Here is a 23,917-nt window from a genome sequence, read left to right on the forward strand (position 1 = left end):
AGGACTTCAAAGCTTGTGTGTAAGACTATATATTATATAATTTAATAGACTCAAAGGAGGTCGGGCCTTAACCCTCACGCCAGCAATCTAAAAGTCAGAGAGGTAGATGCCAGTCTTCAAAATTGATGGCAAACCGATTCGATATGGTACCCGAGTTTTTTGTTTGATTGTTAATATATTTCAATAAGTTTATTTAAAATTGTTTTTATATAATTTTCAGTAGTTTTTTTTTTTTTTTGAAAAATTGATTTTTAGAATATGTACAATCCATTATTGAAGAGAATATGTAAACCAAACAAAATTATTATTGAGCTGGTGACTGAGCGTCGTTCATTGGCTTGGTCGAGCAATGGTGGACCTACCAGGGGCCCGTTGCTTTTGGACTCAGCTCCTGTCCTGTCCTGCTCAGAATAGGAAATCCCAGGGATTACTTGTCTCACTTTCCACACCGCATAAATATTTGTGCCTCGCTTCTTTCCTCGTACCTTTTAAGAGAGATATGAATACCGATTTTAATATTGTTGTCTTGAATTTTATGATTCCTAGTAAAGTTTATTTTTCATAAAATCATGTTTTTTTTTATTCATATAACTCCATGGGTATAGTTTATGTATGTTTTTAGTTTTTACTAGAAACTAAGCTTTGAATCACATAATCCATGCACAAACACTAGGGTTCATGTATAATAACTCAACTTCTAGTTATTATGATTTTCCCATGAATGCGTGTATGTTACGGGGCTGTTTGGTAGCAGTAACAAATTGTTGTTATTCCATTAACCTACTTAATGTTCCTTGAATTTTTTCCAATTTTTTTTAAAAAATTGACGGAATAGTAACATTTGTTACTATTATCAAACGGCCTCCTATATACACAAGATCAGATCATATAAGATGATAGAGCTTATATAATTATAATTAGATTAACAATGCAAGTTTGCCACTTATTAATTCACACAAATAAGGAGGGCTACTCTCCCAAGTATCAAGTAGAAATCAAGTAAATCTTTGTCTTCATCTTGACATAGAGATTTTTTACTACTTGCATCATTCAATTTTTTTGTCAGTATACCATCAATTTATAGACATATCATGTGAGCCGTGGTAGAAAATATTAGTGAAATGACCATTTTGCCCTAGGAGAAGGTAACTTCTTTTACCTGGGATGAATGAACAACAATTGGGGCCCAACTCTAGCAATAGTGAATTTTCCAAAATCAATATCCTCATGTCCATGGCAAACTTGAATTCCAACTTTGCACATTTTGATCTTAGATTCGAGGCTGCATGAAAATGGGTGTTTTCAAAGATCCCTTAGTAATGTAGGTCTGACCTTAAATTCATGGATCTGAGATCCATAGTGATAAGAGGATCTCAAATCCACGATCAAACAAACTCATCCTCAAATTGATCGATTCCATGCATAATGACGAGAACAACAAAGATTGGAATGAGTTGATGTCAATTAAGGAGTTGCTTGTCAACCACAATAATTTATTGTTGTTTCAAGAATCTATGGTAATAATTGGAGTAAATTCATGAAATATTGGATTGCAATATTTTGTGAATGTAGCCCGATCATTATAGTATATTCATGAAATAATAATAAATTGTTTCTATTGTCAAACAATCCCTACATAAGCATCTTAGATTACATTGTAGGCGACTTCTCTTTACAGGCACCAAGAAAAAGTTTTACTTTGCTTGACATATCGAAATCAAATGTCACCGGCAATAAGGTCACTCGGGGTGTTTGGTCAGTGACTTTTTCTTCCAAGTCTTATAAAGAAACACTACCAATCAGAGGAGGGCCCACGAGCATCACACTAAATAAATGGGGGAAATGATAAGCAGCTTTTAGGGACCAAAAGTCTACAACTACCCTCACCTAACAAACACTAGCCCAAAGTAAGAAAAGTTAGAGAGAGAGAGAGAGTACATTTTCAATTTTTCAAACCCATCCCCTGCCCTCTAATTTATTTGCAAAAACCAGTCTTCAAGAAGAGTAATAGTTACACATGAGGATAGAATTTTTAAAGGTTGCGTTTGATTTTCCACGGATCTCAAATTCAAAGAGATTTTAAATCCATGATAACTGAAATCCATAGTTTGATCCACCCCCAGTGTACATCTCAAATCCATGCTGTAGAGGAAAAATCATGGATTTGATATCCAATTTGGGGGAAGGAAGGATGTCGGACTTCAAAACAATGGATTTCAAATATGCAGTAATCAAATGTCACCTAATAATAAACAAGTAGATATTATTATGAGTTTTTTGTACGGCTATATATATATATATATTTTTGGGTTTCCTTTAATCTAATAGCATGGTGCGATCTCCGTCCAAGAACTTGGGAAATAATATACAAATAAAAAAGGTGTATATTGCATCACATCACATGCATCTACCCATATCAGTCGTAAATAAAATTTTAAAATTACATTTTAAATGTTGTTTTACTCTTATGTTGATCGACGTGAGTAAGTATTCACGATACTGATCGAATCGTTGTTAATGTCATCAGCTGTTACAGATCGATTCTCTGCATTCCGATACATGACTGTTCCGATACGGAAGACACTTGTCCCCGCCATGTCCTCAGTCGATGAATGTGGTCGGTCGGTGGTGGGGGCACCGTCCACCTAACGCGAAAAATGGCTTCTTGGCTCTTTATGAGCAACCCGCGACTTTTTCTCTTTCAAACTTCTCTTTTTTTCCAATCTCTTTCTCTTTCCGTCCTCCCTTTCAGAAACTTTTTTGTCCGTAACAAAAGTGCCCAATATCAAAAGTCCAAGGACTTTTTTAAGTGTTTGATTGGAGGAATCCCTTAATAAGAAAACTACCAAGATCCAAGACGAAGATTAGATAATGTGTTTCATTTCATATATATATATATATATATAAAGGATGTTTCAGATCTATCAGGTATTGTTGCATGACTAAAAATCAAAAATTCATTGGTAAGAGACAATTGCCACAAACAAACACCTTATAGTGCAACAGTGGTTCACGATGCTTTGGGCAACAATTTACAGCGTTTCTAGTGATGAACTTTTAGCAATATGCCCAAAACACCACCTAATCTCTCTCTCTCTCCCTCTCTCTAATATATATATATATATATATATATATATATATATATATATATATATATATATATATATATATATATATATATATATATATATATATATATATATATAAAATTTTGATGGGAATAATTTGAGCTGCCGATTTCAATCAAACAATGAAAATTAAATTATAAATGCAAAAGCCCAAACTATCTTTCTAAGAGTGAAATGTCTTTCACAAAACAAAGAAGTTCCCTTAAGTAAAACTTTTTGTCATTTTTTATGGGTATCTTAGACCCTTGAAAAGACAACTTGGGTTTTATATTTGTAATTTAATTTTCACTAATATTCTTGAAATTGATAGTTTAAATGAATCTCATTAGGTTTGGTATATGAAGGTACGGTAGCTCTCTCTCTCTCTCTCTCTATATATATATATATATATATATATATATATGTGTGTGTGTGTCATCCCTATCTTGCATTAGTCTCTCAATGGGGGGCCAAGCAATGAGTCGGGCCAGGCTTCACAAATGGGTCAAGATTATACTGGCATGGGTAAGCTCTGGTTTGATTCAAATTAAATGGATTAGGTCAGATCCAACTCATAAAAGAACATTTCTTTCATCACTTTTTGAACCCAAAAAAAAGTCCTCAGTTCTCCCTTTATATAAAGGCGTTGATCTTGATCTCTTGCATAATCCAATAGCTTGAAAATTGAAATCATGGATTTCCTATCTCAAAATAGAGTTTGTAAAAGGAAAACATTTTTTTAAAGATCTTGTGTCCACGTTACTTTTGCAGCAAACAGCTTCTTAATTTGGGGCATAAAACAACATATGGAAAGATTGGTTTCCTCAGTTTTAAAATTTATTTCTCTTGTGATGCATCTAATAGTTGATAGACTTTGTCAAGTGGCAAGTTCCTTGATAGTAGGAGCGGACCCAGAATTTTTCACGAGGAGGTCCCAATAGAACAAGTTTCTAAATTTTGACAAGGGCCGAAATATCATGTTTTATAGAACAAATGAACTTTTTAAAAATTTACATGTAAATTTTTAAATTTTTGTTTTTAGGTGGGGCCAGGGCCTGGGCGAGCCTTCCTTGGCTCCGCTCCTGCTTGTAAGTGATGGTGTACAACTTTATTATATTCTATGGTCCCCCTCTACCTAACTCTATAAATAAGTGTTGACATCTAATGTATCGAAAAAACAGTGTGTATCATACTTCACCTAGGTCATGACACGGCCCTTTGAGTCTCTTTCCCGGGCTGTGGCGCTATCCTCCTACTCACTTGGAAAAGCAATACTAAAAGTTGGAACACTGCTTATAACACATGTACGATTCAGGCAAAGGTCTAGCTCTTTTTTTTGTTAGCGTGCAACCACAATAGCAAAGCGACCATTTAGGCTGGTGCGGACCACTCCACACATGAGCCCTTGAAAACTTCAATTATAATGAACTAGACCTAGGTCCAGCCGCATGCAGTGCCCACACCAAATCTGGTTCAGTGCTCCACAGGCATCCGACTCACTAAGCCGCTGAGACCGCCGGTCAATGCTCCTCAGCCAAAATTTTCTGGCTTCGCCACTATATCACCACAACCCTAACATGGCAATGCTGCTGCAAGCCAAATAGAAAAAAACACCATCTCATGTGCTCAGCTAACTATCACTTCCATTAGTTAAGAGAGAAACTGGGAACAACTGAAATGGGATTCTTCCTAAAATTTAAAGGATAAATGCTAAATTCTATTAACAACATTTGTCTAGTTCAAAGCAGGATTCTTCCCTCGATGGCTTCTTGAGAAGTTTGTCTCTTCCTTGAAATCCGTTGATTTGAAATATGCAATTCTTAAGACAAGCTTTTCATAGATTTTGAATCTCATATAAAATCTGTGGTCATATCCAACATCTTGAGGCTGTTAAATGCGCACTTAAAAGAATGCTTTAGCTGGTGTTTGTTTGACCATGGATTTCAAATCTATAGATTTAAGGTCGGACCTTTTTTCCCTCACATTGGATTTTAAATTCATATGTTTGTAACATATAGCATAGATTTAAAATTCCTGTTAATAAAGAAGCAGACGACATGAATTTCCCAACTTCCCTTATTTCTCTTGTTCATTAAATCTATTGTGGGCCCCAAAGGCGTGGTAATTTCTCTTCCCACCTTGTTTTTACCAGCCATTAAGTCGGTGTGGTGTGGTCTTGGGCTTGTTTTCTATGTCAATAAATGCGCATATGGACGTGTCCGTGCCTTGAGCACAGGCAACATTCAGTGGCGCACATGCTTGTGTTTGATGGGGCCGAGCGACTAAAAATCTCGTGAAACCTTTTCCGAAATGAAGCTACAATGGAAAAGATTTCACCGCAGAATATTCACCGTTAAAATAAATTTCGGTGGATTCGGTGACGGGAAATTGAAACTGGACCTTAGTCCTGACCAGGTCCGGAATCACCTGCCCACGATGACTCGTTCAACGCACTCGGTCTTGGTCAAGTTCACTTTGACTCCACACCAAACCGAAACCGACCCGATCCGATCCATGCTCCACCCCACTCCTTTTCTTCAACGATATTAAACCGTTAAAAAACAAAAAAAACAGATGGAAAAAGGAAAAGGAAAAGGAGGGCAGCTCATCCTCCTCTATCCCCAACCTTGTCTAAATCTGACAGTCCGAATAGAAAAAGACCAAAATAGCCCTTCCGCCTGTCCAACCGGCTGCAGCCGACGTTGGCTCACTAGGAAAGATCTGGATCTGAATCGGATCCGATCCAGAATCTTGCTTTTTTCGTACTTTCAGAGGCCATGTCCTGTTGGTTCGGGATCCAGATTAGCAAGTGGGATTCTGATCCAGATTCATTTCTATCAGGTCGGATCTGCGTGGGATCCGGATTCGTGTTCGGAGGTGGAAATGCCAAATTTCCTGACGTTGGTCCGGCGTTTAAGCGGCCACGTGGTTGCTGCCGGAGAGAGTGAAGGAGGGAGAGACAGGCTCGGCTCGGCTCGGCTCGGCTCGGCTGCATGAAGGAGGGAGGAGAGCCGCCGCCGCCACTACGCAACAGCCAATGTCAAAGTCAATGCACGCCTGCTGTGCCAATCTCTCATTTCTCCCAAGAACACAAAGAGAGAGAGAGAGGGGGGGAGAGGGAGGATATCATACGCCAGAATCTGGACTTCATCTAGTGCAGCAAGATCGGTTTCTCTCTCCTCCGTTTGCCGAAGGAGAGGAAGAAGAAGAAGAGGAGGAAGGGTGGAAGCTATTAAGAAGAAGAAGGAAGAAGCATCAACGTTGGAAGATTGTTGCGGATGATGATGATGTTGGTGGTATGCGACTGTTTTGAGAACAGAGAAGGAGGGGGAGAAGGGTAGGGGAGTAAGAGGACGACAGTGAATTCTTGTTTGGTTGGTTGGTTGGTCGGTCGGTGGACCTGCAGAAAGGGTAGGGAAGCAAGGGGAAGAGAGATGGCAGATAAAACCAAGGGTGGAGTGAGCGATGGTGGTGCTAGCGGTGGTGGTGGTGGTGGTCCAGGTTTCCTAGCTTCACTTCCTCCTTCTGCTCGGCCGACAATTACCCTTCCTGGAAGGACCTCCATGGAGGCCTGCTTCAAGGGGGAGATTAGCCCTGGTCCCATGACCCTTGTTTCTTCCTTCGCTGAACACGATTCCTTCGCACAGCTGCTTGCCGACGCTATGGCCTCTCCCAACGCCTTGACCACGACTGGCCGCACCGGCGGCAGAGATGGCGCAGGTGGAGAGGGAGGCCTGAGGTTCAAGCTGGGAAGTCCCCTAGGACTCGCCCTCCTGAGCCCTCAGTCCCCGTTCGTCAGCATCCCGCCGGGACTCAGCCCCGCTACTCTTCTCGATTCGCCTGTTTTCCGCCATCCTGCTGGTCAGGTTGGTCCGGGTTTCCGCTCTTCTCAGCTCAAATTCTTATTCTTTTGGAAAATTGCCGTGAATTAGTTGTTTCGTAACTGCGGTTTTTGTTTTGGTTAGAAGAAATATATCATATCTGTACTTGTTGTGTTTTATTTGATGGTGTTGGCGTCCTTGGGTTTGATGTTACAACAAAGATTCTTGATGGTTCTAAGATTCCTTCAGTTGGTAGGTGAGAACTGTCGCTTAGTCTTTCCCTTCACCTTTAATTGTGGCCATCATTTTCGTTTTCTCTATCTCCAAAGCCAAGAAACCCACTATGAAAGCACGGTTGTCGGTAAGTGTGCTTTGCAGAGACCACAGCGCAAAATAGAGCTCGTAAAATTGCAAAACTTTTATTGGAGTTCCCTTTCATGGTTGCGGGCATGTCCATAATTGGGGACTGTTACCTCGCATATGAAGATTTCTTTCTTCGTGATCTTCTGAAACTCGTCCGTCTCTTTTGTTGTCCATATAAATCACGCAGTTTGCAGTTTCCTTCGTTCAGAAACTCGATGACAATTAAACCGAAAGTATTCTGTTTGTTGATAACTTGCAATCGTCCTGTCTGTGTTATTTTTGGCTATAGTTGGCGGACACCTGTATCTCTGGAAAGACAAATGGTGGTCTTGTTATTGTTCTGCATTTGATTTATGGTTCAATTTAAATACCCAGGGCCCTTTTGGAATTTCCCACCAACAAGCATTGGCGCATGTTACAGCCCAAGCTGTTCAGTCCCAGGCCCATATGCACCTGCAATCCGATTATACATCTGGACAACAGCCCATGTCAATGCTTCCATTTTCACAAGCAGCTGTTCCTGGGGCTGGACCAGCTCCTGTTCAAGAGGTGCCATCCGGTAATGCTGATGAGAAAACCAATACCTCAGAAACAACTGAATACGCACATTCGAACCAGAGAACTCAACAGCACCCGGTTGCTGTTGATAAGCCCTCCAGTGATGGGTATCACTGGAGAAAGTATGGACAGAAGCAGGTAAAGGGGAGTGAATTTCCTAGAAGCTACTATAAGTGCACATCTCCTAATTGTCCTGCTAAGAAGAAGGTAGAGCATTCTCTTGAAGGTCAAGTGACAGAGATAATCTACAAGGGTCAACACAACCATCAACCACCTCAGCCCAGTAAACGTGCGAAAGGTGGTGGGTCCACTGATGTCAACGGGAACTTCAATTTGGTAAAAACTGAAATGGGGACGCAAGACTATGTGGCGAATGCCAGCAGAGAAGAAATGAAGGTTAAGAAGAATCAAGATGGGGAACAGTCATCTGCCTCAAGTGAGGATGAGGAAGGCGGGGATGATACTAGAACAGATGATGGGGATGATGGCGAACCTGATCCAAAAAGAAGGTATGCTTCTAAACCATTTTATTGAAATGCTCATAAGATTGTGAACAGTTCTTGTGTAGATTCCATTTCTTGGTGGCTGGTGACAGCGTGTCTCTGGATTTTTATTTATTGACAGGTGCATTGACACTGGAGTGACACAGGCAGCTGCTCCACACAGGACAATCATGGAGCCCCGTATTATTGTGCAGACAACAAGTGAAGTTGATCTTTTGGATGATGGCTACAAATGGCGGAAGTATGGACAGAAAGTTGTGAAAGGAAATCCACATCCCAGGTACTACATACTCATGGATCATTAGGTGGTTGTCCGAAATGAATATGTAATTCTCTAAGCTAGATGGGCATGTGTAATATAAATCTTTATGTTGCAAATTTCTATCATTTTTCTCTCATGTTCTGCACCCTTTAGGTACTTGTTGAGAGATTGTTATGTACATCACAATAATTGAGTCTGTTTAGCCTATTCAAAATGATGTAGGCAATAAAATAGCCACTTATATTGCTGGATTAAGAGTTTTCTGGAGGATAATTTTCTGGAACTATTGGATTCTTTCAGTGCGCAGCAGGCTGTGGAAGTGCATTTACTAATTTTCAGGATTATAGAAAAGGGAACACAACATTTGTCTTCTGGCATGATTATTCCTTAGTAAGCTTGTAAGCATTGTACTCTTGTAAGTCTCAATGGAAAGGTGAGCTGCGAGGATTTAATAAATTTTGGCTGTCACATGCCCTTGTCAATGTCTGTTGTTATAGCTAGCAGCATGAAATCGTTAAGTATATGTAGAACCATACCTTTTTAGTTTGCCAAAACTTTTGCTATATTTTTTTAACTTGTTTCCTCCCAACTTTCCACTGAAAAGGATTATCTAAATTGTATCTCAAAAATGAAACTTTTGCGAGTTTTGCTTATTGCCACATAACAAGTCCATCATTTGAAGAATAAATGTTAGAAATTTTCTTTTTGCATGTTTCTTGTTAGTTCTTCAATCAACTTTGTTTGGCTTAATCAATCAACTCAGGATTTGGGTTTCTGAACATGTTAGTTGGTGTCACACGGGTGCAGGGTGCAGGTGTGGGTGCGGTATTTTGCAGAGCAAGTGTGCATTTATATGTATGTGTACATATGTATGTATGTATGTAGTCCATGACCACAAAAATAATCAACAACTAACAAGCTATGATGCTATCTATGATTCATCCTAAGAGAATCAAATTTGCATTATTGCACCCACACCTGAGTTGTGTTGGCTCAGGTGTGGCAATTCTTTTTTAATTGTCACTGTTATTTCGTAGCAGTTTTCCTCCAAAATTTTGTTCTCCTGCTATCGAGCTTGATTTTCTCTCAAAGTAACATATGGATGTTTGGAAGATAGTACTTAATAGAATGCAGTTAGTTTGGAATTGTATTCAATCTGAGTTTTTGGTTTTGCTGGGGATGTAAGTCAAATGTTGTCCTCTTTCCTTTTTTATCATCATTCAGCAGTCTCCTTTGCATTCATGCTTCTCAGCAATTTTTCTTAGCTGCTTTGAAACATAAGGGAAAGTGTTTTGATTTGGGACACATGGATGATGCAAGCTGGGACCTCGTCTTTTAGCATGAGAAGCTAAGTTCCTTAATTACATTATTCAGGACAGGAGTGGACAACTGAATGAATTAAAGTCTCAAAATTTGTTTATTGCTCTACTAATAGTTCTCTTTGCAGCAGATTAGAATGTTCAAGATGTCAGATGTTGCTTATTCCCATGTAGATTTAATGAAAGTGAGTGAAGGGCAAAACTATACTAGTTTGAAACTATTTGATAGTGGTTGCTCGTGGGTTTTAAAGAGTAGACACCATAATTTCTGATTTCTACCATTTTGTACAATTGATTGTACAGTTATTAACTCACAAGTACAATATAGGATAACCTAATATGATTTTCCTTTCAGAGGAAGGTGAACCACGACTTAGTTGTAACAGGCAATCGAGGGTTCAATTATGTACGTGGACTATTTTGTACTGACATTAAATTAATGGAGAAATGAAGGGAAGATTTTTGGTTCTAGTTTGAATTTTCAAGTACAGTTGAGATGGATATGGAGGGTGCATGATAAAGTTATTTGGTCATGCTACTAGCCCTTTTAGCAAGTGGAGAACTTACAGGAAGCTGGTGAGATTTTGATAAGAAATGCCAAAAATATCTGGGGATCTACAATAATGCAATTCCTTTGGCAGCTTATTTTTGTATGAGACATGAAGCAAAGCATTTCTTCATTTTCCCATTCTCAAGCACGACTGCTGTTCTACTATTTTGCATTTGGAGTACATATTCAATGAGAAGCTAAGCGACTCACCTACTGGTGAATAATGCATAAGGTCAGGGTTGTTCGTCCATTACAATGAATGCCCTCCGTTTGCCATTCTGAAGAATTTTAACTTATTTTAGGACAAATTGCTGGATAATTTTCTTTGGGGTGAGTTGGACAACATGATCGAACTTTTCTTTTACCTTATCATCTCCCCATCCTATGCTTTAATATATATATATATATATATATATAGAGAGAGAGAGAGATCTTGCCGGAGTCTTGATGACCTCCTTCTGGCTCTTTTTTGTTTGTCCTCCGTTGTCTTCTCTCTCTCTCTCTCTCTGTGTGTGTGTGTGTGTCTCTCACAAATACACACACTCACACATGCAAGCATAGTGATTTGCACATGTATGTTTGACCAGTAACCTGAACTAGAAAAAGGAAAAGGAAACCCTACCTCATGTCTCTAGGTTATTGCTGGATGCTAGCTGCTGGTGGTTTTTTTTCTGTTTGCTTCATGCTTGTCTGCCCTTAGTTTAGATTTTTGGCAATTGTCATGGTTCCAGCGTATAAAATTCTGGTGAGTGTACACGTGCCATTTTAGGCCGAGACTGCTACAGCCATGATCATGAATGGTTTATTAGTTGTGGTTCCTGTCTCAAATACCCAAAGCAATAATGTTTTGCTTGTTTCATCCGCGTACGCTAGCAAGATAATCATTTTATAATTTTGTACCTATGAAGAATATGTTGATTTTGATGAAGTCCCAAACCTTTTTAGTATGCTGAAATCTGATATGCTGAAACCTCATAGCTTGCTTGAAGCTGAGGTGAGGTTCACAGAGATGCTGACAATTTGATGGACTTTCATGCATATGGACTATAAACTGTGGTAGGCACGAGGAAGTTTATTGTCATAGATTACACTTGTCAGCAATAATTAATCTAAGCCTATAGATCTTTTGCAAACCTGATTGAATGCTTTGCCCTGCTGTGCTGTTCACTCCTGGGAGATTATTTGAAAAAATGACCTTCCCGTGCCTGTTCTCTTTTCTATTTTCAGGAGTTACTACAAATGCACAAACGCTGGTTGCAGTGTCCGAAAACATGTCGAGAGAGCATCAACAGATCCGAAGGCAGTCATAACAACATATGAAGGAAAACACAACCATGATGTGCCTGCGCCAAGAACTAGCAGCCACCATACAGTCAATCCAGGAAGTTCCAGTAACAATACATTGCCAAAGCCAGTGAATCCTCCCGTATCTGACAAACCTGCTACTCTGAAAATGCTCTCTTGGGGAAACAATGAGCAACAGCATGTGACAACACTTCAGAGTGGGAGTTTCGTGTTACCTAAGCATGAGGTTGATGCCGGTCAAAGCAACAATGCATCACAAAAATAGTCTTTCTTTTTCCTTTTTCTTTTTTGCCCATACATTTTTTTGGCTATTGCATGCACCTTTTGCCCGTGGTGGAAGCACATAGAAATATCAGAAGCTGCATAAAGAGCTTGCTAGGCAAGTTGTTGTACTTGTTAACACCACAGTTGTTTATTAAATTTAAATTGTATGGTAGTCCTGTTCATCTGTATATTAGGATGCTTGGTGAGGTGGGTGTACTTCTTACTTAACGGCTGCAAGTTGAGGTTGGTGGATTTTTTTTTGTGTCTTCTCCTCTGCATGTTTTTGTGTAGCTGGTAATTAAGGGTGTGCATATATGTTTCTGTATGTGCATGCATGCCTGCATGTGGAACCATCAAAAGGTCCCAGTACAAGATTCATTTGCCTTTGTCCGGTCTCCGTACGTTGCTGGTCAGTATCATGTTTGGGGCCTTATGTTTTCAGATTCAGGGCTATAATTTTCAGGTCTTCAATTTGCCATGAGGCGTGAAAAGCTGATCGTATCTTAGCAGCATCATGTTAATTTTTTTGGATCGGGGTGACCTACGGCTGTTCTCTTGAAGAACTCTCGACAGAGAGGTGTCCTTTGCAGCATACCGTTTGGACTGTAAAAGAGAGTTAAATCCCTGGAGCGTCTCTCTTGGCATGATCTGCTAGGAGTCTGTTCAGACTTTAAGTTGGTGGTGAATAAGAAACTGAGAAGAGGAGAAAAACGCTGCAGAAGACTAGTGAACGGCTTTGTCCAGGCACTCACATTTTCCTGGAGCTCGTAGCAGCATCTCTCGCATTTAACATTTGAGAGGCTCCCCGTTTTTTGCCATTTTTCTTTGATTCGTCTTCTTCCCTTCTCCTTCATTAGGTGAAGAACAGAAGGAAGAGTAAGCCTCTGGATTTGGACATGGAAGGGCTATTGCAAATTTTAGGGGCGACTTGTTCCACAGTCCAGTCGAGGCAAAGTCCAGCTGCATGAAACTGCTAAAATTATGGTTTCATTTCCCCATGGTAGAATACAAGTAGATGACATTTGAGCTGTACGCCGAGAAAAGAAAAACTAGTTTCTCAAGTGAAGATCAGATTTGTGGCATTAATCTGGTAAGTGATGAAGAAATTTCCTTAGCAGGCTAGAGGAAAGCATCTGGAGATATTACATTCATGGGAGCTAACCAGATTATCTGGGTGGCTTTCTTTGTTATCCCAAAAAGAAAGTGCAGAGGGAAGAAGGCATAAGAGAACCCAATTTTGGATTTTAACAAAGAGAATCCTGCACGGGCCCTTCCCATATTTTAAAATATACATAAGGTTTTAGTAGTCTTAGCTCGTATAATTTTTGAACCTAATATTTCTGGATTTAACAGAAAGGGGCCCAACACCAAGCTCATTAAGTATATACGCGCTCTAGCATGGTATCGTTTAGAAAACGGAAGATAATCGCTCCAGTTCCAAACATGGCGGTACTGAACATGAATACGGATGAACATAGATGGGAAAAATCCGTAATGGAGGACAACCAAGAGCCAGTTACATGATTTGACCAGCTTAAAACGGCCGAACTCAATCTGATTATTTAATTGAATTCTCAAGGCTCGACACGTGAGATCTCTGATTTGAAAAGAGACGAACTTCGAGGACAGTCACTTTAATTGACAGATCAGTACTTCCACAGACGTCACAGGCGTTCAGCACTTAAATGATAGCTAGATACATGTCACTAACCTGATCTCGAACGACTCGACTGCAACGACCCTTAATTCACGACGAACCAGCCCAAATTCATTAATGGACCGCATAATAAGATGGGCCCTTTCAGCCAGGCAATAGCCAAAATCAGAGCTGTGGAGGCAACCCTGCCAACAATCACCATCACATTCGGCAGAGGTCAGAATTTTCCACCGTCTCCAGTTTTTGACAACCACCCCCACCTTCGTAGGACATCGTAGTCTTCGCGTCTTAGTCATAGAAGACGTTTGGCAAGGTACTGACGAGGTATGATCATAAAACATCTAAAGAAAATTTTTTTCATTGCGCAGTAAAGTAAAACTTTTGCTGTGGTATAATGCTTCTGTCCTCCAGGCAATCAAAGACAGCCTTAACATCGCTCTTAGCAAGCTCAGTTTTGCTTACTTTTAGAGCAGGGCCTATGAGTTTTCAACTGAAGAAGGAATCTTGTTGCTTATTTGCACTCACATATAACACAAAAAGGAATTGAATAAAAGAAGCAAAGAATGGGTGGAGAACTAGTTCGTCGACGTTGCAATCATTAGATAAACCTTCGGTGTTTCCAACCCCGTTGAGTTTCTTCTTAAAAGGCAAATGTGAGAACAAAAAACAAACGGAAGCCATTGCTACACTACGCTGAAACCTATATCTCTCTGATTCACCAAAAAAGCAAATGGGGAGCCCTGCAAGCACAACCACCACCCCAGATCTTCTGTTAAGTGTTAGCTAATGGCCTCAGAATCCAAAGAAACCTAGCTCGCTGGCTCTCTCCTTCTCAAATGTCTCAAAATACTGATAGATGATTGTCACAGCAAGCAGGATCCCAGTTCCTGAACCAATTGCACCCATGAAGTCGGCCAACACCGTCAGGGCACCGATGCACATGCCGCCAAAGGCAGCTGCAGTGGGAATGTATCTGTTCAACTCCTTTTGGAGGTTGGACTCCCTGTGACCAGGCATCACCATTTGTTGCTCCTGTAAAATCAAAGAGCAACTTAAGTGAACCGTGTTGAGCAGAGGAGAAGAAAAGAACTTCAAAGGTACCACTTCGTGCCGGCATCATTAAGATTTATACTTTGAAGCATGAAGATAGATACACACCTTAATCAAAGCAGAAAAAGAAAAGAACTTTTTTTTTTTATCTTGAAGAAATGAATCACAAAATTATGTCAATAGAACTTAGATATGCCATCTAGCAAGTACAAAGGATGAATCTTTGTTCATCAGCAAATGAAGAAATTTTAAATCAAACCAAATAAGCATGGTAGTCCGTAGAAGGGCTATCGAATTCATAATCATCCTTACACTATTCGAAGTAACACATTCATCCCCACACATAGGTATGGACAGGATTCATCCTACCTTTTGCTTCACCACTTCAAATTGGTCCACTCAAGGTTAAATTTTGTTTTGGCTTAAAAGGAGAGAGAAGAATACCTAAAATCAAATGTTATATTTGCTAAGAACATAACTGCACTAAGATAGTAAGTTGCTCATAACAAGGATGACATTGACTAGGATGAACCTGCCATCATGAGGCAAAGATAAATTTTTCAGTTGCCTACTAGACAGGGATCACTCTGGAAAAAAACGGACAAAAAAATTGTACGAATTCAAGCTTCAAAGTACGGACATCGTACCCTTTGTAGATATGATGGGATAATGGGCATTGATACAGTATCAGCCATAGTATTTTCTTCAAAGATTCTGGCTTCATATCGATAAAGGCAACTTTACAAGTCACCAAAACCTATAGGATGCTAAGCAAATCACTCAGCCAATGCAAGGCAATCCCATGCATTAAATCACAAGGTCAGGACTCCATAACGACCAAATTTTTGTAACCAATTGATGGTCAAACTTCCGAAATCTGTACAAATTCACAAGTGTCAGTAACTTTGCCTCATTCAAGGGTTTCCCATGTTGACCTGCTCAACTGAATGCCCCACAACCTGACTTCTATCCTTTTGAGAAAATATCATCTCTTTAGTATCTCTGTAGTTTAGAGTTCACTTTTATGAAGCTCAAAAAACATCTTACTACTTTTACGTAGATGAAATTCTAACACAACAAAAGAAAACTGCCCTAGGGGAATATGTGAGTCTCATTTCAGCAGAGGAAAATGGCATTCACTAGTTTTTTACAAGCAATTCAGATGTTGGACATGGGACCTTCACATTGAAGGCAGTCAAGAGTGCAAGATCTCAGCTGACAAAGCCTGGTCTGCATGTACCAAACCCCAGTTTGCCTATATCCCAGGAAAAAAAAACACACACACAAAGATAAAAAAAAACAAACAAAATAAAAGGCTCATTAGAGACTATAATAAAAGCTGGCATAAGTGAGAAAGATCAAAGCAAAAATCTTTACCTTCAACTGCTTGGCAACATCCCTAGCAGAGGAGCCAGATACTTCTATCCAAGTCTTTGAGAACAGTGCACATGCTGACAGCATAAAAACAATATAGAAGAGAGCATGGAACGGATTGGCTGCCATATCTGCCAGGCTGCAATACATCTTCAAGTTATTAATTATGTAATGTGAAGAGGGCAAAAAGAATAATATTGCTTGGAAACATAGGTAAAACAGCACCGAAGTAGGCTTGTCAGATCATTTAAATGGAAGGAAATGAATGAGCAAACTAATCACCTCGATGGTGCTGTAATGTAGTAAGCAATACCACCAACAGGAATAAACTGGCCACCTGAATATTCAGATTCCTTCCATTTCCCAAGCAAATTTACCAGAAAATTTCCACTGTACCTCCTGTAAAGCAACTGCAACAGGAATGGACATGGACAAATTGTTACGAGAAATGAGAAAAATACGTATATAAGATGACCTCCTAAACGTGTGAAAGAAATTCAAACCTGAGAAATGAAGTAGAGGTTGGACACAAGAGCAGATTGTAAAATGATAGGCATGTTGGAGGTGTAGAAAAGCTTAATCGGATAAGAGCCTTGTTGTCCACGGGCGTTCTTAGACCTCACAGGCAAGACAACACGGAACCCTTGAAAGTAGATGACAATCAGGAAAACCAAAACCGTAGCTAGTAAATTTGTCACATTAGGAAGATTCTGCCGATAGAAAGCTTCACGAAGTGCCCGGACCTTGTCTGTTCTAGTTATCAAAAGATGGAACAATGCAATAACAGCACCTTCGAACTCCGCCCCTCGACCGCTGTTGATTGTTGTAGGGCTAAATGCTTTCCAGATAATATTTTCGCTGCAATCAATGTACATTGTAGCTGAGTAAGCACAATCATCAGTTAAAACCCTCATCAATCAAACAAGGTGAAACTTACCATATATTGGTAGCAATGAATAGTGAAATGCCAGATCCAAGTCCATATCCTTTCTGGAGAAGCTCATCCAAGCATATCACAATGATACCAGCAAAGAAGAGCTGAAGAATTATCAGAATAGCATTTCCTGCCCCAAGTTGGCTAACATTGCCATACATCCCAGAAAGAACATATGCAACCGCCTCCCCAATAGCAATCAAAATACCAAGCAACTTTTGGGCACCATTTCTGCAAAGAAAGATTTGGAGATTTAAACATTTATGTAATTGATGCATTCTTCCACATAAAAGAATAGGCATGGGGGCTCTCTTTTGTTGAATTGAGAACCATAATTCATGAGTTTGTGCAGCATCTTCCTTTTACAAGAACTATTCTGTGTCAGACATGAAAAATCTGAGCTCACAGAAAAGTTTTCCTCCCCTGACAAAGGAAGAGAGTTCTAAAGGCACTCACTCCAACACATAAATCAACTTTCAAGAAATTAGCATATGAAGACAGTAACAGCTCCTTGATATTTAGTCATATCTAATGCATGACTTATTTTTATTTATTTATAATTTTCTTCTCCAAGCAACATTGAAGCTCAGAGTAGTAAACTTTTGAGTAATCCAAAAATAAAAACACTCTCTAAACCAAGCTTCCCCTCTCCAGACCTGGTCTGACCTGGTCCACTCTTAGATTAGATCATTTTTTCCTAGAAAATAATCACAAAGCAAAATATTCTTCCATTAACAAGGAAACGCAAGTCTCCAACTTACATCCTAGAAAAGGCTTGCTCCTGATCGATCATATTCTTGCAATTTCCAAGTTAAAGCCAAGCCATAGAAAATTATTTTCACAACAAAAGTACATATTGCTATTGTCCGGAAACAAAAATACACATTTCTATGACAAATTTTCATTTCAACTAGTCCTTAAACTCTTACTGGACTTTGACCAAGTGTCACTTATGATACAAGACATTCAGTCTGAACAAACTGTTTCAACCAAATAAATATGATAAAAACCTTCAACCTTTACAGAAGATACTTTAATGTGAGCTATGTCAAACAGGAAAAGGAACACCTTTGTGCATTAAAAGGATGCAAACTTGAGAGAGAGATAGAGAGAGCTTACAGGAGAGCACGATCTTCACGCACACTATTGTCAACTTCAATTATCTTTGATCCAGCCAAAAGTTGCATCACTAATCCAGAAGTCACAATTGGCGTGATACCCAGTTCCATGACAGTTCCACGGTTTGATGCCAAAATCACACGCATCCAGTAAAATGGATCGGCACCCGTGGTCGAATGAATGCCATAAAGAGGCAGTTGACTGCAGACAAGGAAAATAAACAGAGAGATAACTGTATATATAACCTTCTCTCTGAATGGGATTTTCCTTTCTGCACTCTGAACCTCTGGCAAAAATGAAAGGAAAGGCCTAACTAAATGCAACACTCTGAAGCCTCCACCCGGCATCTCTCTTCCTTGCTATCACTTGTGCAAACAGCTTCTGCAAATTATTTGATTCGATGGTCACAACAACGTAAAAAGGATAATGGAGATCTTTGCTGCAATAAAATTTTCCTTCCAAGGTAAATAGTTTTAAGCACAAAATGAAACCTAAAGCTTCCAGGAGGGAAAAAAGAAAAGAACGTAAAAATCAATAGCTTCACATTTCAGCATGCAACAGTTACGATATGGCAAAATTGGTAAGATACCGAAGCAAATTGCACAACCTTTAGCAGCAAAAATAAAACTAATCTCAGGGCAAACGGAATTGGTGGACCACAAAAAATTTGAGGCTGACAGTACGGTTAGGCTCACCTCTTAAGGAAGGTCATCGAAATAAATCAAAAGAAGAACAAGCTTGGAAAGAGAGAAAAGGAGGGAGGAAAGGACGTCCAGACGCTCACTGCATGAGTAATGGTAATTGGAAAATAAAAATAGACATGAAAATATTAATGATTCAAAAAGATAATTCAACTGCAATATTTGTGAACAAGACAAGGAAGTAAAGGAACATATTGTACAAAACGCCAAACATTCAAGAAGCAAAATATCGTGATACTATGTCAAGCATTATTTGACGTCCAGTAGCATGCCGACATGATTGAAAATCCGATTTATGATAGAAGTTTACTGACAATACAACCAAGAATTATTTAAAGGTCTTCACACCCTTATCAGACGAAAAATATCGGGCAAGAAGGTAGTGAACTTAAGTTCGACCAGAATAAAAGCAGAACGCCAACACGACACACGAAAACTAAATAAAGCACAAAAAGACGAATGCTACCATCATCTTCGAAACGATAGGCATCCAAGAAAAAACAGAACGTCGGCCTAAAATTTTAGAGATTGAAATCAAAGCATGGATCTGGGCTTTTCGTGAACACAGAAACAAAAAATGCAACTGCAGCGCGTGCAGTAACAGAAATCATACATCATAACCTGAAACAGCAAAGTGCATATCATAAAGCATCGCCGGAGAAAAAAAAAAAACCGCCGGATCTTAAGCAAAAGCCAGAAGCAAATAAATTTAAAAAAAAAAAACTGATTTTTTGCCTTGGAGTTCGCAGATCAGCAAATGATCACTTGAAATCCTGCCCTCGGCTCAAAAAAGATCGACATCCGCGTCGCTTATAAAACGAAACCCAAAGAAGAAACCCAATGGAAAAGGATCGAGAAATAGACACTCAAAAATACACATATCCGCTTCAACACGACTCGTTATTCCACCCCGCTAGCTCGGAATTCAAGATCTAGCTCAGATCCCACACGAACACATAACAAAAGAACTACAGAACGAGTAACGACTCCGCCCTGAGGGAGACACCCTAAACCTAGGAGCTCCGCACCGGACACCGCGCGAGAAAGAAAGCGAGCGAGTACCTGGTTCCCTCGTTGGTGATGGATTCCGACGGAGAATGGCGAAGAGGAAGTACCTGCGATGCTAATAGGCCCGGGAGAACGCGGAGCTTCGCTCCTAACTAGGGTTGTCCCGGACGCAGAAAGAAGGAGAGGAAGAAAGTCACATGTGGGGGCACGGCGAGGGACAGAGGGGTGATGCCGTGATGGATTCCCTTTGGCCTTTCTCTTCGATCCAAACGTCCTCCCTACGGAAACTCTCCAACTCCTTCCTCGTCCTCTGCTTCTTTCCTCCCTCTTTATTACTTCCCGACGACGACGATGGTGCCGCTACGTTTCGAAGCCAAACCCCCCCCCGTTTGGGAAGCCCCCCTTGGCTTTCCGTGGAAAATTTGGAAACGCCGCAATAATGTCCCCCCTCCACATCGGGACAACTAGCTCATATATAATCTGCCAAATCACCTTTAGAACATCAAATCTCGTTATGTCCACCGCCCATCTGGACGGTTCCCTCTTCGTCTTATGGGCGACCGCAGTGGAAAGTAAGTTTCTTTGGGAAAATGTTTCTCTCCCAAACAAACAAACGATGCAGGTGAAGGGAAAGAAAAGAAAAGAAGAATTCACGTTATCTCGTTTGACTCGACGACAATTGACATCGGTTATTTGCCTCATTTGACATCGAATGGACGCCCTCATATATAGGGATGTATGTAATAAACTCTTGAACGATTTTCACGTTGGGACCAGAGGATATGCACAAAATCTTAAACCAACCCTTAACTTTTGTCATTTAGCAGATCTCGTCCCATCCTTGTTTTTGTTTCCTTTCCTTACAAGTATGGATTTTAGTTCATTTAATTTGACTAGAGATGTCAATAAATCGGATGTAATCGTATCTATTTTCTAGATATTTATAAATTTGGATTCAAATATAAACAAAGAAAAATTGTATCCGAATAATTTTACAATTTGAAACTGATTTTTATATTATGTGAATCTAAATTCAAATTTTAAATCAAATTTGGTCACTCTTCAAAATGTAAAAGCATTAGATATAAGGTATTTGTTTAAAAATAAACATGATGTAAATCTATCTATATTTAAATCAAATCTGAATCCAGTCTCATTTTTTAATTGGGTATTAAAACTAAAACTTTTTTTCATATCTAACGTTTTCGAAACAATTTGGTTTGACGGATATATTGACATCCCTCAATTTAACTTTAACGTTTTGAGTCCATTTATGTTCAATGGTCAAATTGATTTTGACTCCGACCACACCTCTAAGTTTTAACTATAATTATATATTAAGAAATGAGAAGCGTGTTTAGATGCTGCTTACTATCAATTTGTAATATAAATCGAATTTTTGCAATTGTAATTCATTTAAAGTAACTTATTATAACGCCAAAATCAAGTTTATAAAGTTTTAGCATCAATCGCCTTTCTATGATTTCTAAAATGAAAAATTCTTCCTTCGGAGATAACGTTTTCCTTTTTTTTGTAGATGAAAATCAATGCCGCTTGGAATGGGAGTGAGGGCGTTCCGCACGGGAAGAGTCCGCTTTCGTGTTGCCATGCCACAAATGTGCACGACGTTTTCTCGGGGCGTAGTTTTGGCCACGACGCGGCAACCAATAAAGGGATGCCACGTCGGATAATGTCCAGCGTGGCGGCCGAGCTGTCGACGTAGGAAAACTGCTCCCGGATTTTCCCGCAAACGTCATCGTGTCCGCAAATGGATCTGAATCGGATTTGGATTTGGATCCAAATAGTTTGGATAACCAAGAGTGGATCGGGGACGCACGGTCAGTGACTTGATCCACCGATTTGCCTTAAAACCGCACACGCAACGTTGAAGGGACGCGGTTGGCCCGTAGTCAACGACCAGATCCCCACCCTTCCCCAAGTCAAAGATAATTTTAGCGGCTGGTTCCATGATAGAAGACCAGTCAAAGAAGACTCAGCTTGAGCTTCGGTTTGACTGGATCAAGTTTTGACCATGCGCCTCTCTCTGTCTCAGTCTCTATCAATGTTGTAAAGGACAGTCGAGCTAAACATTTCAAAAGAAATCAAAAAAACTATTTCATATAAATAAACCAAAAAACAATTCATCATTCATAAACCATAATATTATCAACAATATATTTAAAAATAAGAAACTAACATAATAAACGTCCATCACAAGTTTAGAATGTTTCGGATTATATCATAAGTTCACAACATAAAATTGATCTATCATCATTATCATCAATCAACATTAACATGTTTATCTTCATTCACGTTTTCTTTGTAAATTATTTCAAGGGCGGAGCCAAAGTAGAAACTGCTTGGGCTCTAGTCCCACCACAAAATTTAAAAAAAATATATGTGTAAATTTTAAAAAAAATTTAAAAATATATATAATTTCACTTGTTATATATAAAAATTAAAAAAAAAGATATTTCGACTCTAATCAAAATTTAAAATCTTTGATTCGCGGCATGAAACGTTCTCACCAACATACGATCCATCTTTCTAGAACACCAGTACAACATTCTGCAGCTTTTACAAATGTTTAGAAACAGAAAGAAGGAACTATTTTAAAAACAGAAAGGGAAAACAGCTCTTGCAAATTGCCTTTTCATGTTAAAACTTAGTGAAAACAATTGTCGTTTCTTTTCCGGGGAAGATGCATGCAACATTAGCATATTGTTGCTTTTGATAAATAGCCTTTATAGTCTCTATTTTCCCATTGTTCATGTTCCTATACAAATCACTAAACTTGTATTGACTCAAAGGGATTGCTGTAGCAGAGTTTGTCTCGAGTTCCCTCCAGACACTTCCATACACATGGCAGTTGCCTTTTCATAAAGGTTAGACTATATATCTTTTACAAAATTAAGTGCATCTTTTAAAGAGCACTAAGTGAAACATCATAGGGGGCATTTAGATGATATTCCAAAGCCAGGTTTTGTCACCAAAATCATGTTTTTGGAGTGTTTGGGTACCATCAAAAGTAGGTTTGTAAAAACCTCGTTTTAATAAAACCTGGTTTTGTAAAAGAAAGTGAAAAACAATCCCTCTTGGGTTACTCAAAACCAGGTTTTGAGTATAATCACCCAAATAAAGAAACCAAATTTTCAAAGTTCATTAGAAAACTTCACAAAACTTGGTCAGAAGCAAGTATTTTCACTACTTCATGGAAGCATGAACAGCATAAAAGAAACTGTACAATTGGGTCAAAGGTACATCCTCGGTTTGTTTGATTCCTATGGATGCTATTCTCTTGAACTGTAAATAGTGGAATCACAACACTCTAATTGAAGAAGGGTAAAGTACCGCATCTCATCATTTACAACCAAGGGGAGTAGAATTCGTAAAAAAATGGATGATGTGCCGCCTGTTTGACCAGCTATGGGGCAGTTTTCTTTGGGTTCTCAAAACCTGTTTTTGAATAACCTAGTTTGCCACTTTCACTCTCTTACAAAAACCAGATTTTGTTAAAATTGGGTCATTCTCAAACCCAACCCCGATTTTGATGGCACCCAAACACTCCAAAAACCTGAAAAACCCGATTTTGCTATCCATAATGCTTTTCTTGACTCTTAATGCCGTTAAAAAGATGCACTTAATTTTTTAACTTTAAGAGATATACTTAATTTTAGCTTTTGTGAAAGGCAAAGGCCAAGGGTATAAAAACCCAAGAGCCTGCAAACTCGAGACATACTTTACCTCAGCAATCAATACACCTTTAGTTTTTGGTCCCAGGAACTAGAGAGATGATAGTTTTGCTTTATTAATAATAAAAAGAAATTAAGGAAACATGTCTTCCATTTTCGGCGTCCTTTTAAAAGGCAAAATGCTAGAATGAGTCTCCCACTAGCCGAGAAGCTATGTAAGATTTTACAGCACTATCTTTTTTATGAATAGACGAGCAGACGGAGAATTGACTGTCTCAAGATCCAAAATCAGCATATCCCGTCCTATTCATACCCACACCCTCGTTCAGA

The 23,917-nt window shown here is 39.3% G+C and overlaps 2 protein-coding genes across 3 annotated transcripts; one reads left to right on the top strand and one right to left on the bottom strand.

Moving 5' to 3' along the window:
* Window positions 1-6,185: 6,185 nt before the first annotated feature.
* LOC116258764 (probable WRKY transcription factor 4) lies at window positions 6,186-12,320 on the top strand. The gene is made up of 4 exons (XM_031636140.2): window positions 6,186-6,973; window positions 7,667-8,358; window positions 8,474-8,632; window positions 11,711-12,320. The coding sequence occupies exons 1-4, from the start codon at window positions 6,542-6,544 to the stop codon at window positions 12,051-12,053; spliced, it is 1,626 nt and encodes a 541-aa protein (XP_031492000.1). The 5' UTR covers window positions 6,186-6,541; the 3' UTR covers window positions 12,054-12,320.
* Window positions 12,321-14,273: 1,953 nt separating this feature from the next.
* Window positions 14,274-20,342, bottom strand: LOC116258870 (uncharacterized). 2 transcript variants are annotated; one of them, XM_031636305.2, is made up of 7 exons: window positions 20,003-20,342; window positions 18,187-18,567; window positions 17,071-17,298; window positions 16,637-16,991; window positions 16,416-16,543; window positions 16,137-16,272; window positions 14,274-14,741 (listed from the first exon to the last, which is right to left on the bottom strand). In XM_031636305.2, exons 2-7 carry the CDS (start codon window positions 18,531-18,533, stop codon window positions 14,502-14,504), a joined length of 1,434 nt encoding a protein of 477 aa, XP_031492165.1. In that variant the 5' UTR covers window positions 18,534-18,567; window positions 20,003-20,342; the 3' UTR covers window positions 14,274-14,501. The 2 variants fall into 2 exon arrangements, with proteins under 2 accessions (XP_031492165.1, XP_031492166.1); XM_031636306.2 differs by having other exon boundaries at window positions 19,950-20,342.
* Window positions 20,343-23,917: the final 3,575 nt, after the last annotated feature.

This window comes from Nymphaea colorata, chromosome 8 (assembly GCF_008831285.2).
Source record: "Nymphaea colorata isolate Beijing-Zhang1983 chromosome 8, ASM883128v2, whole genome shotgun sequence".
NCBI lineage: Eukaryota > Viridiplantae > Streptophyta > Magnoliopsida > Nymphaeales > Nymphaeaceae > Nymphaea > Nymphaea colorata.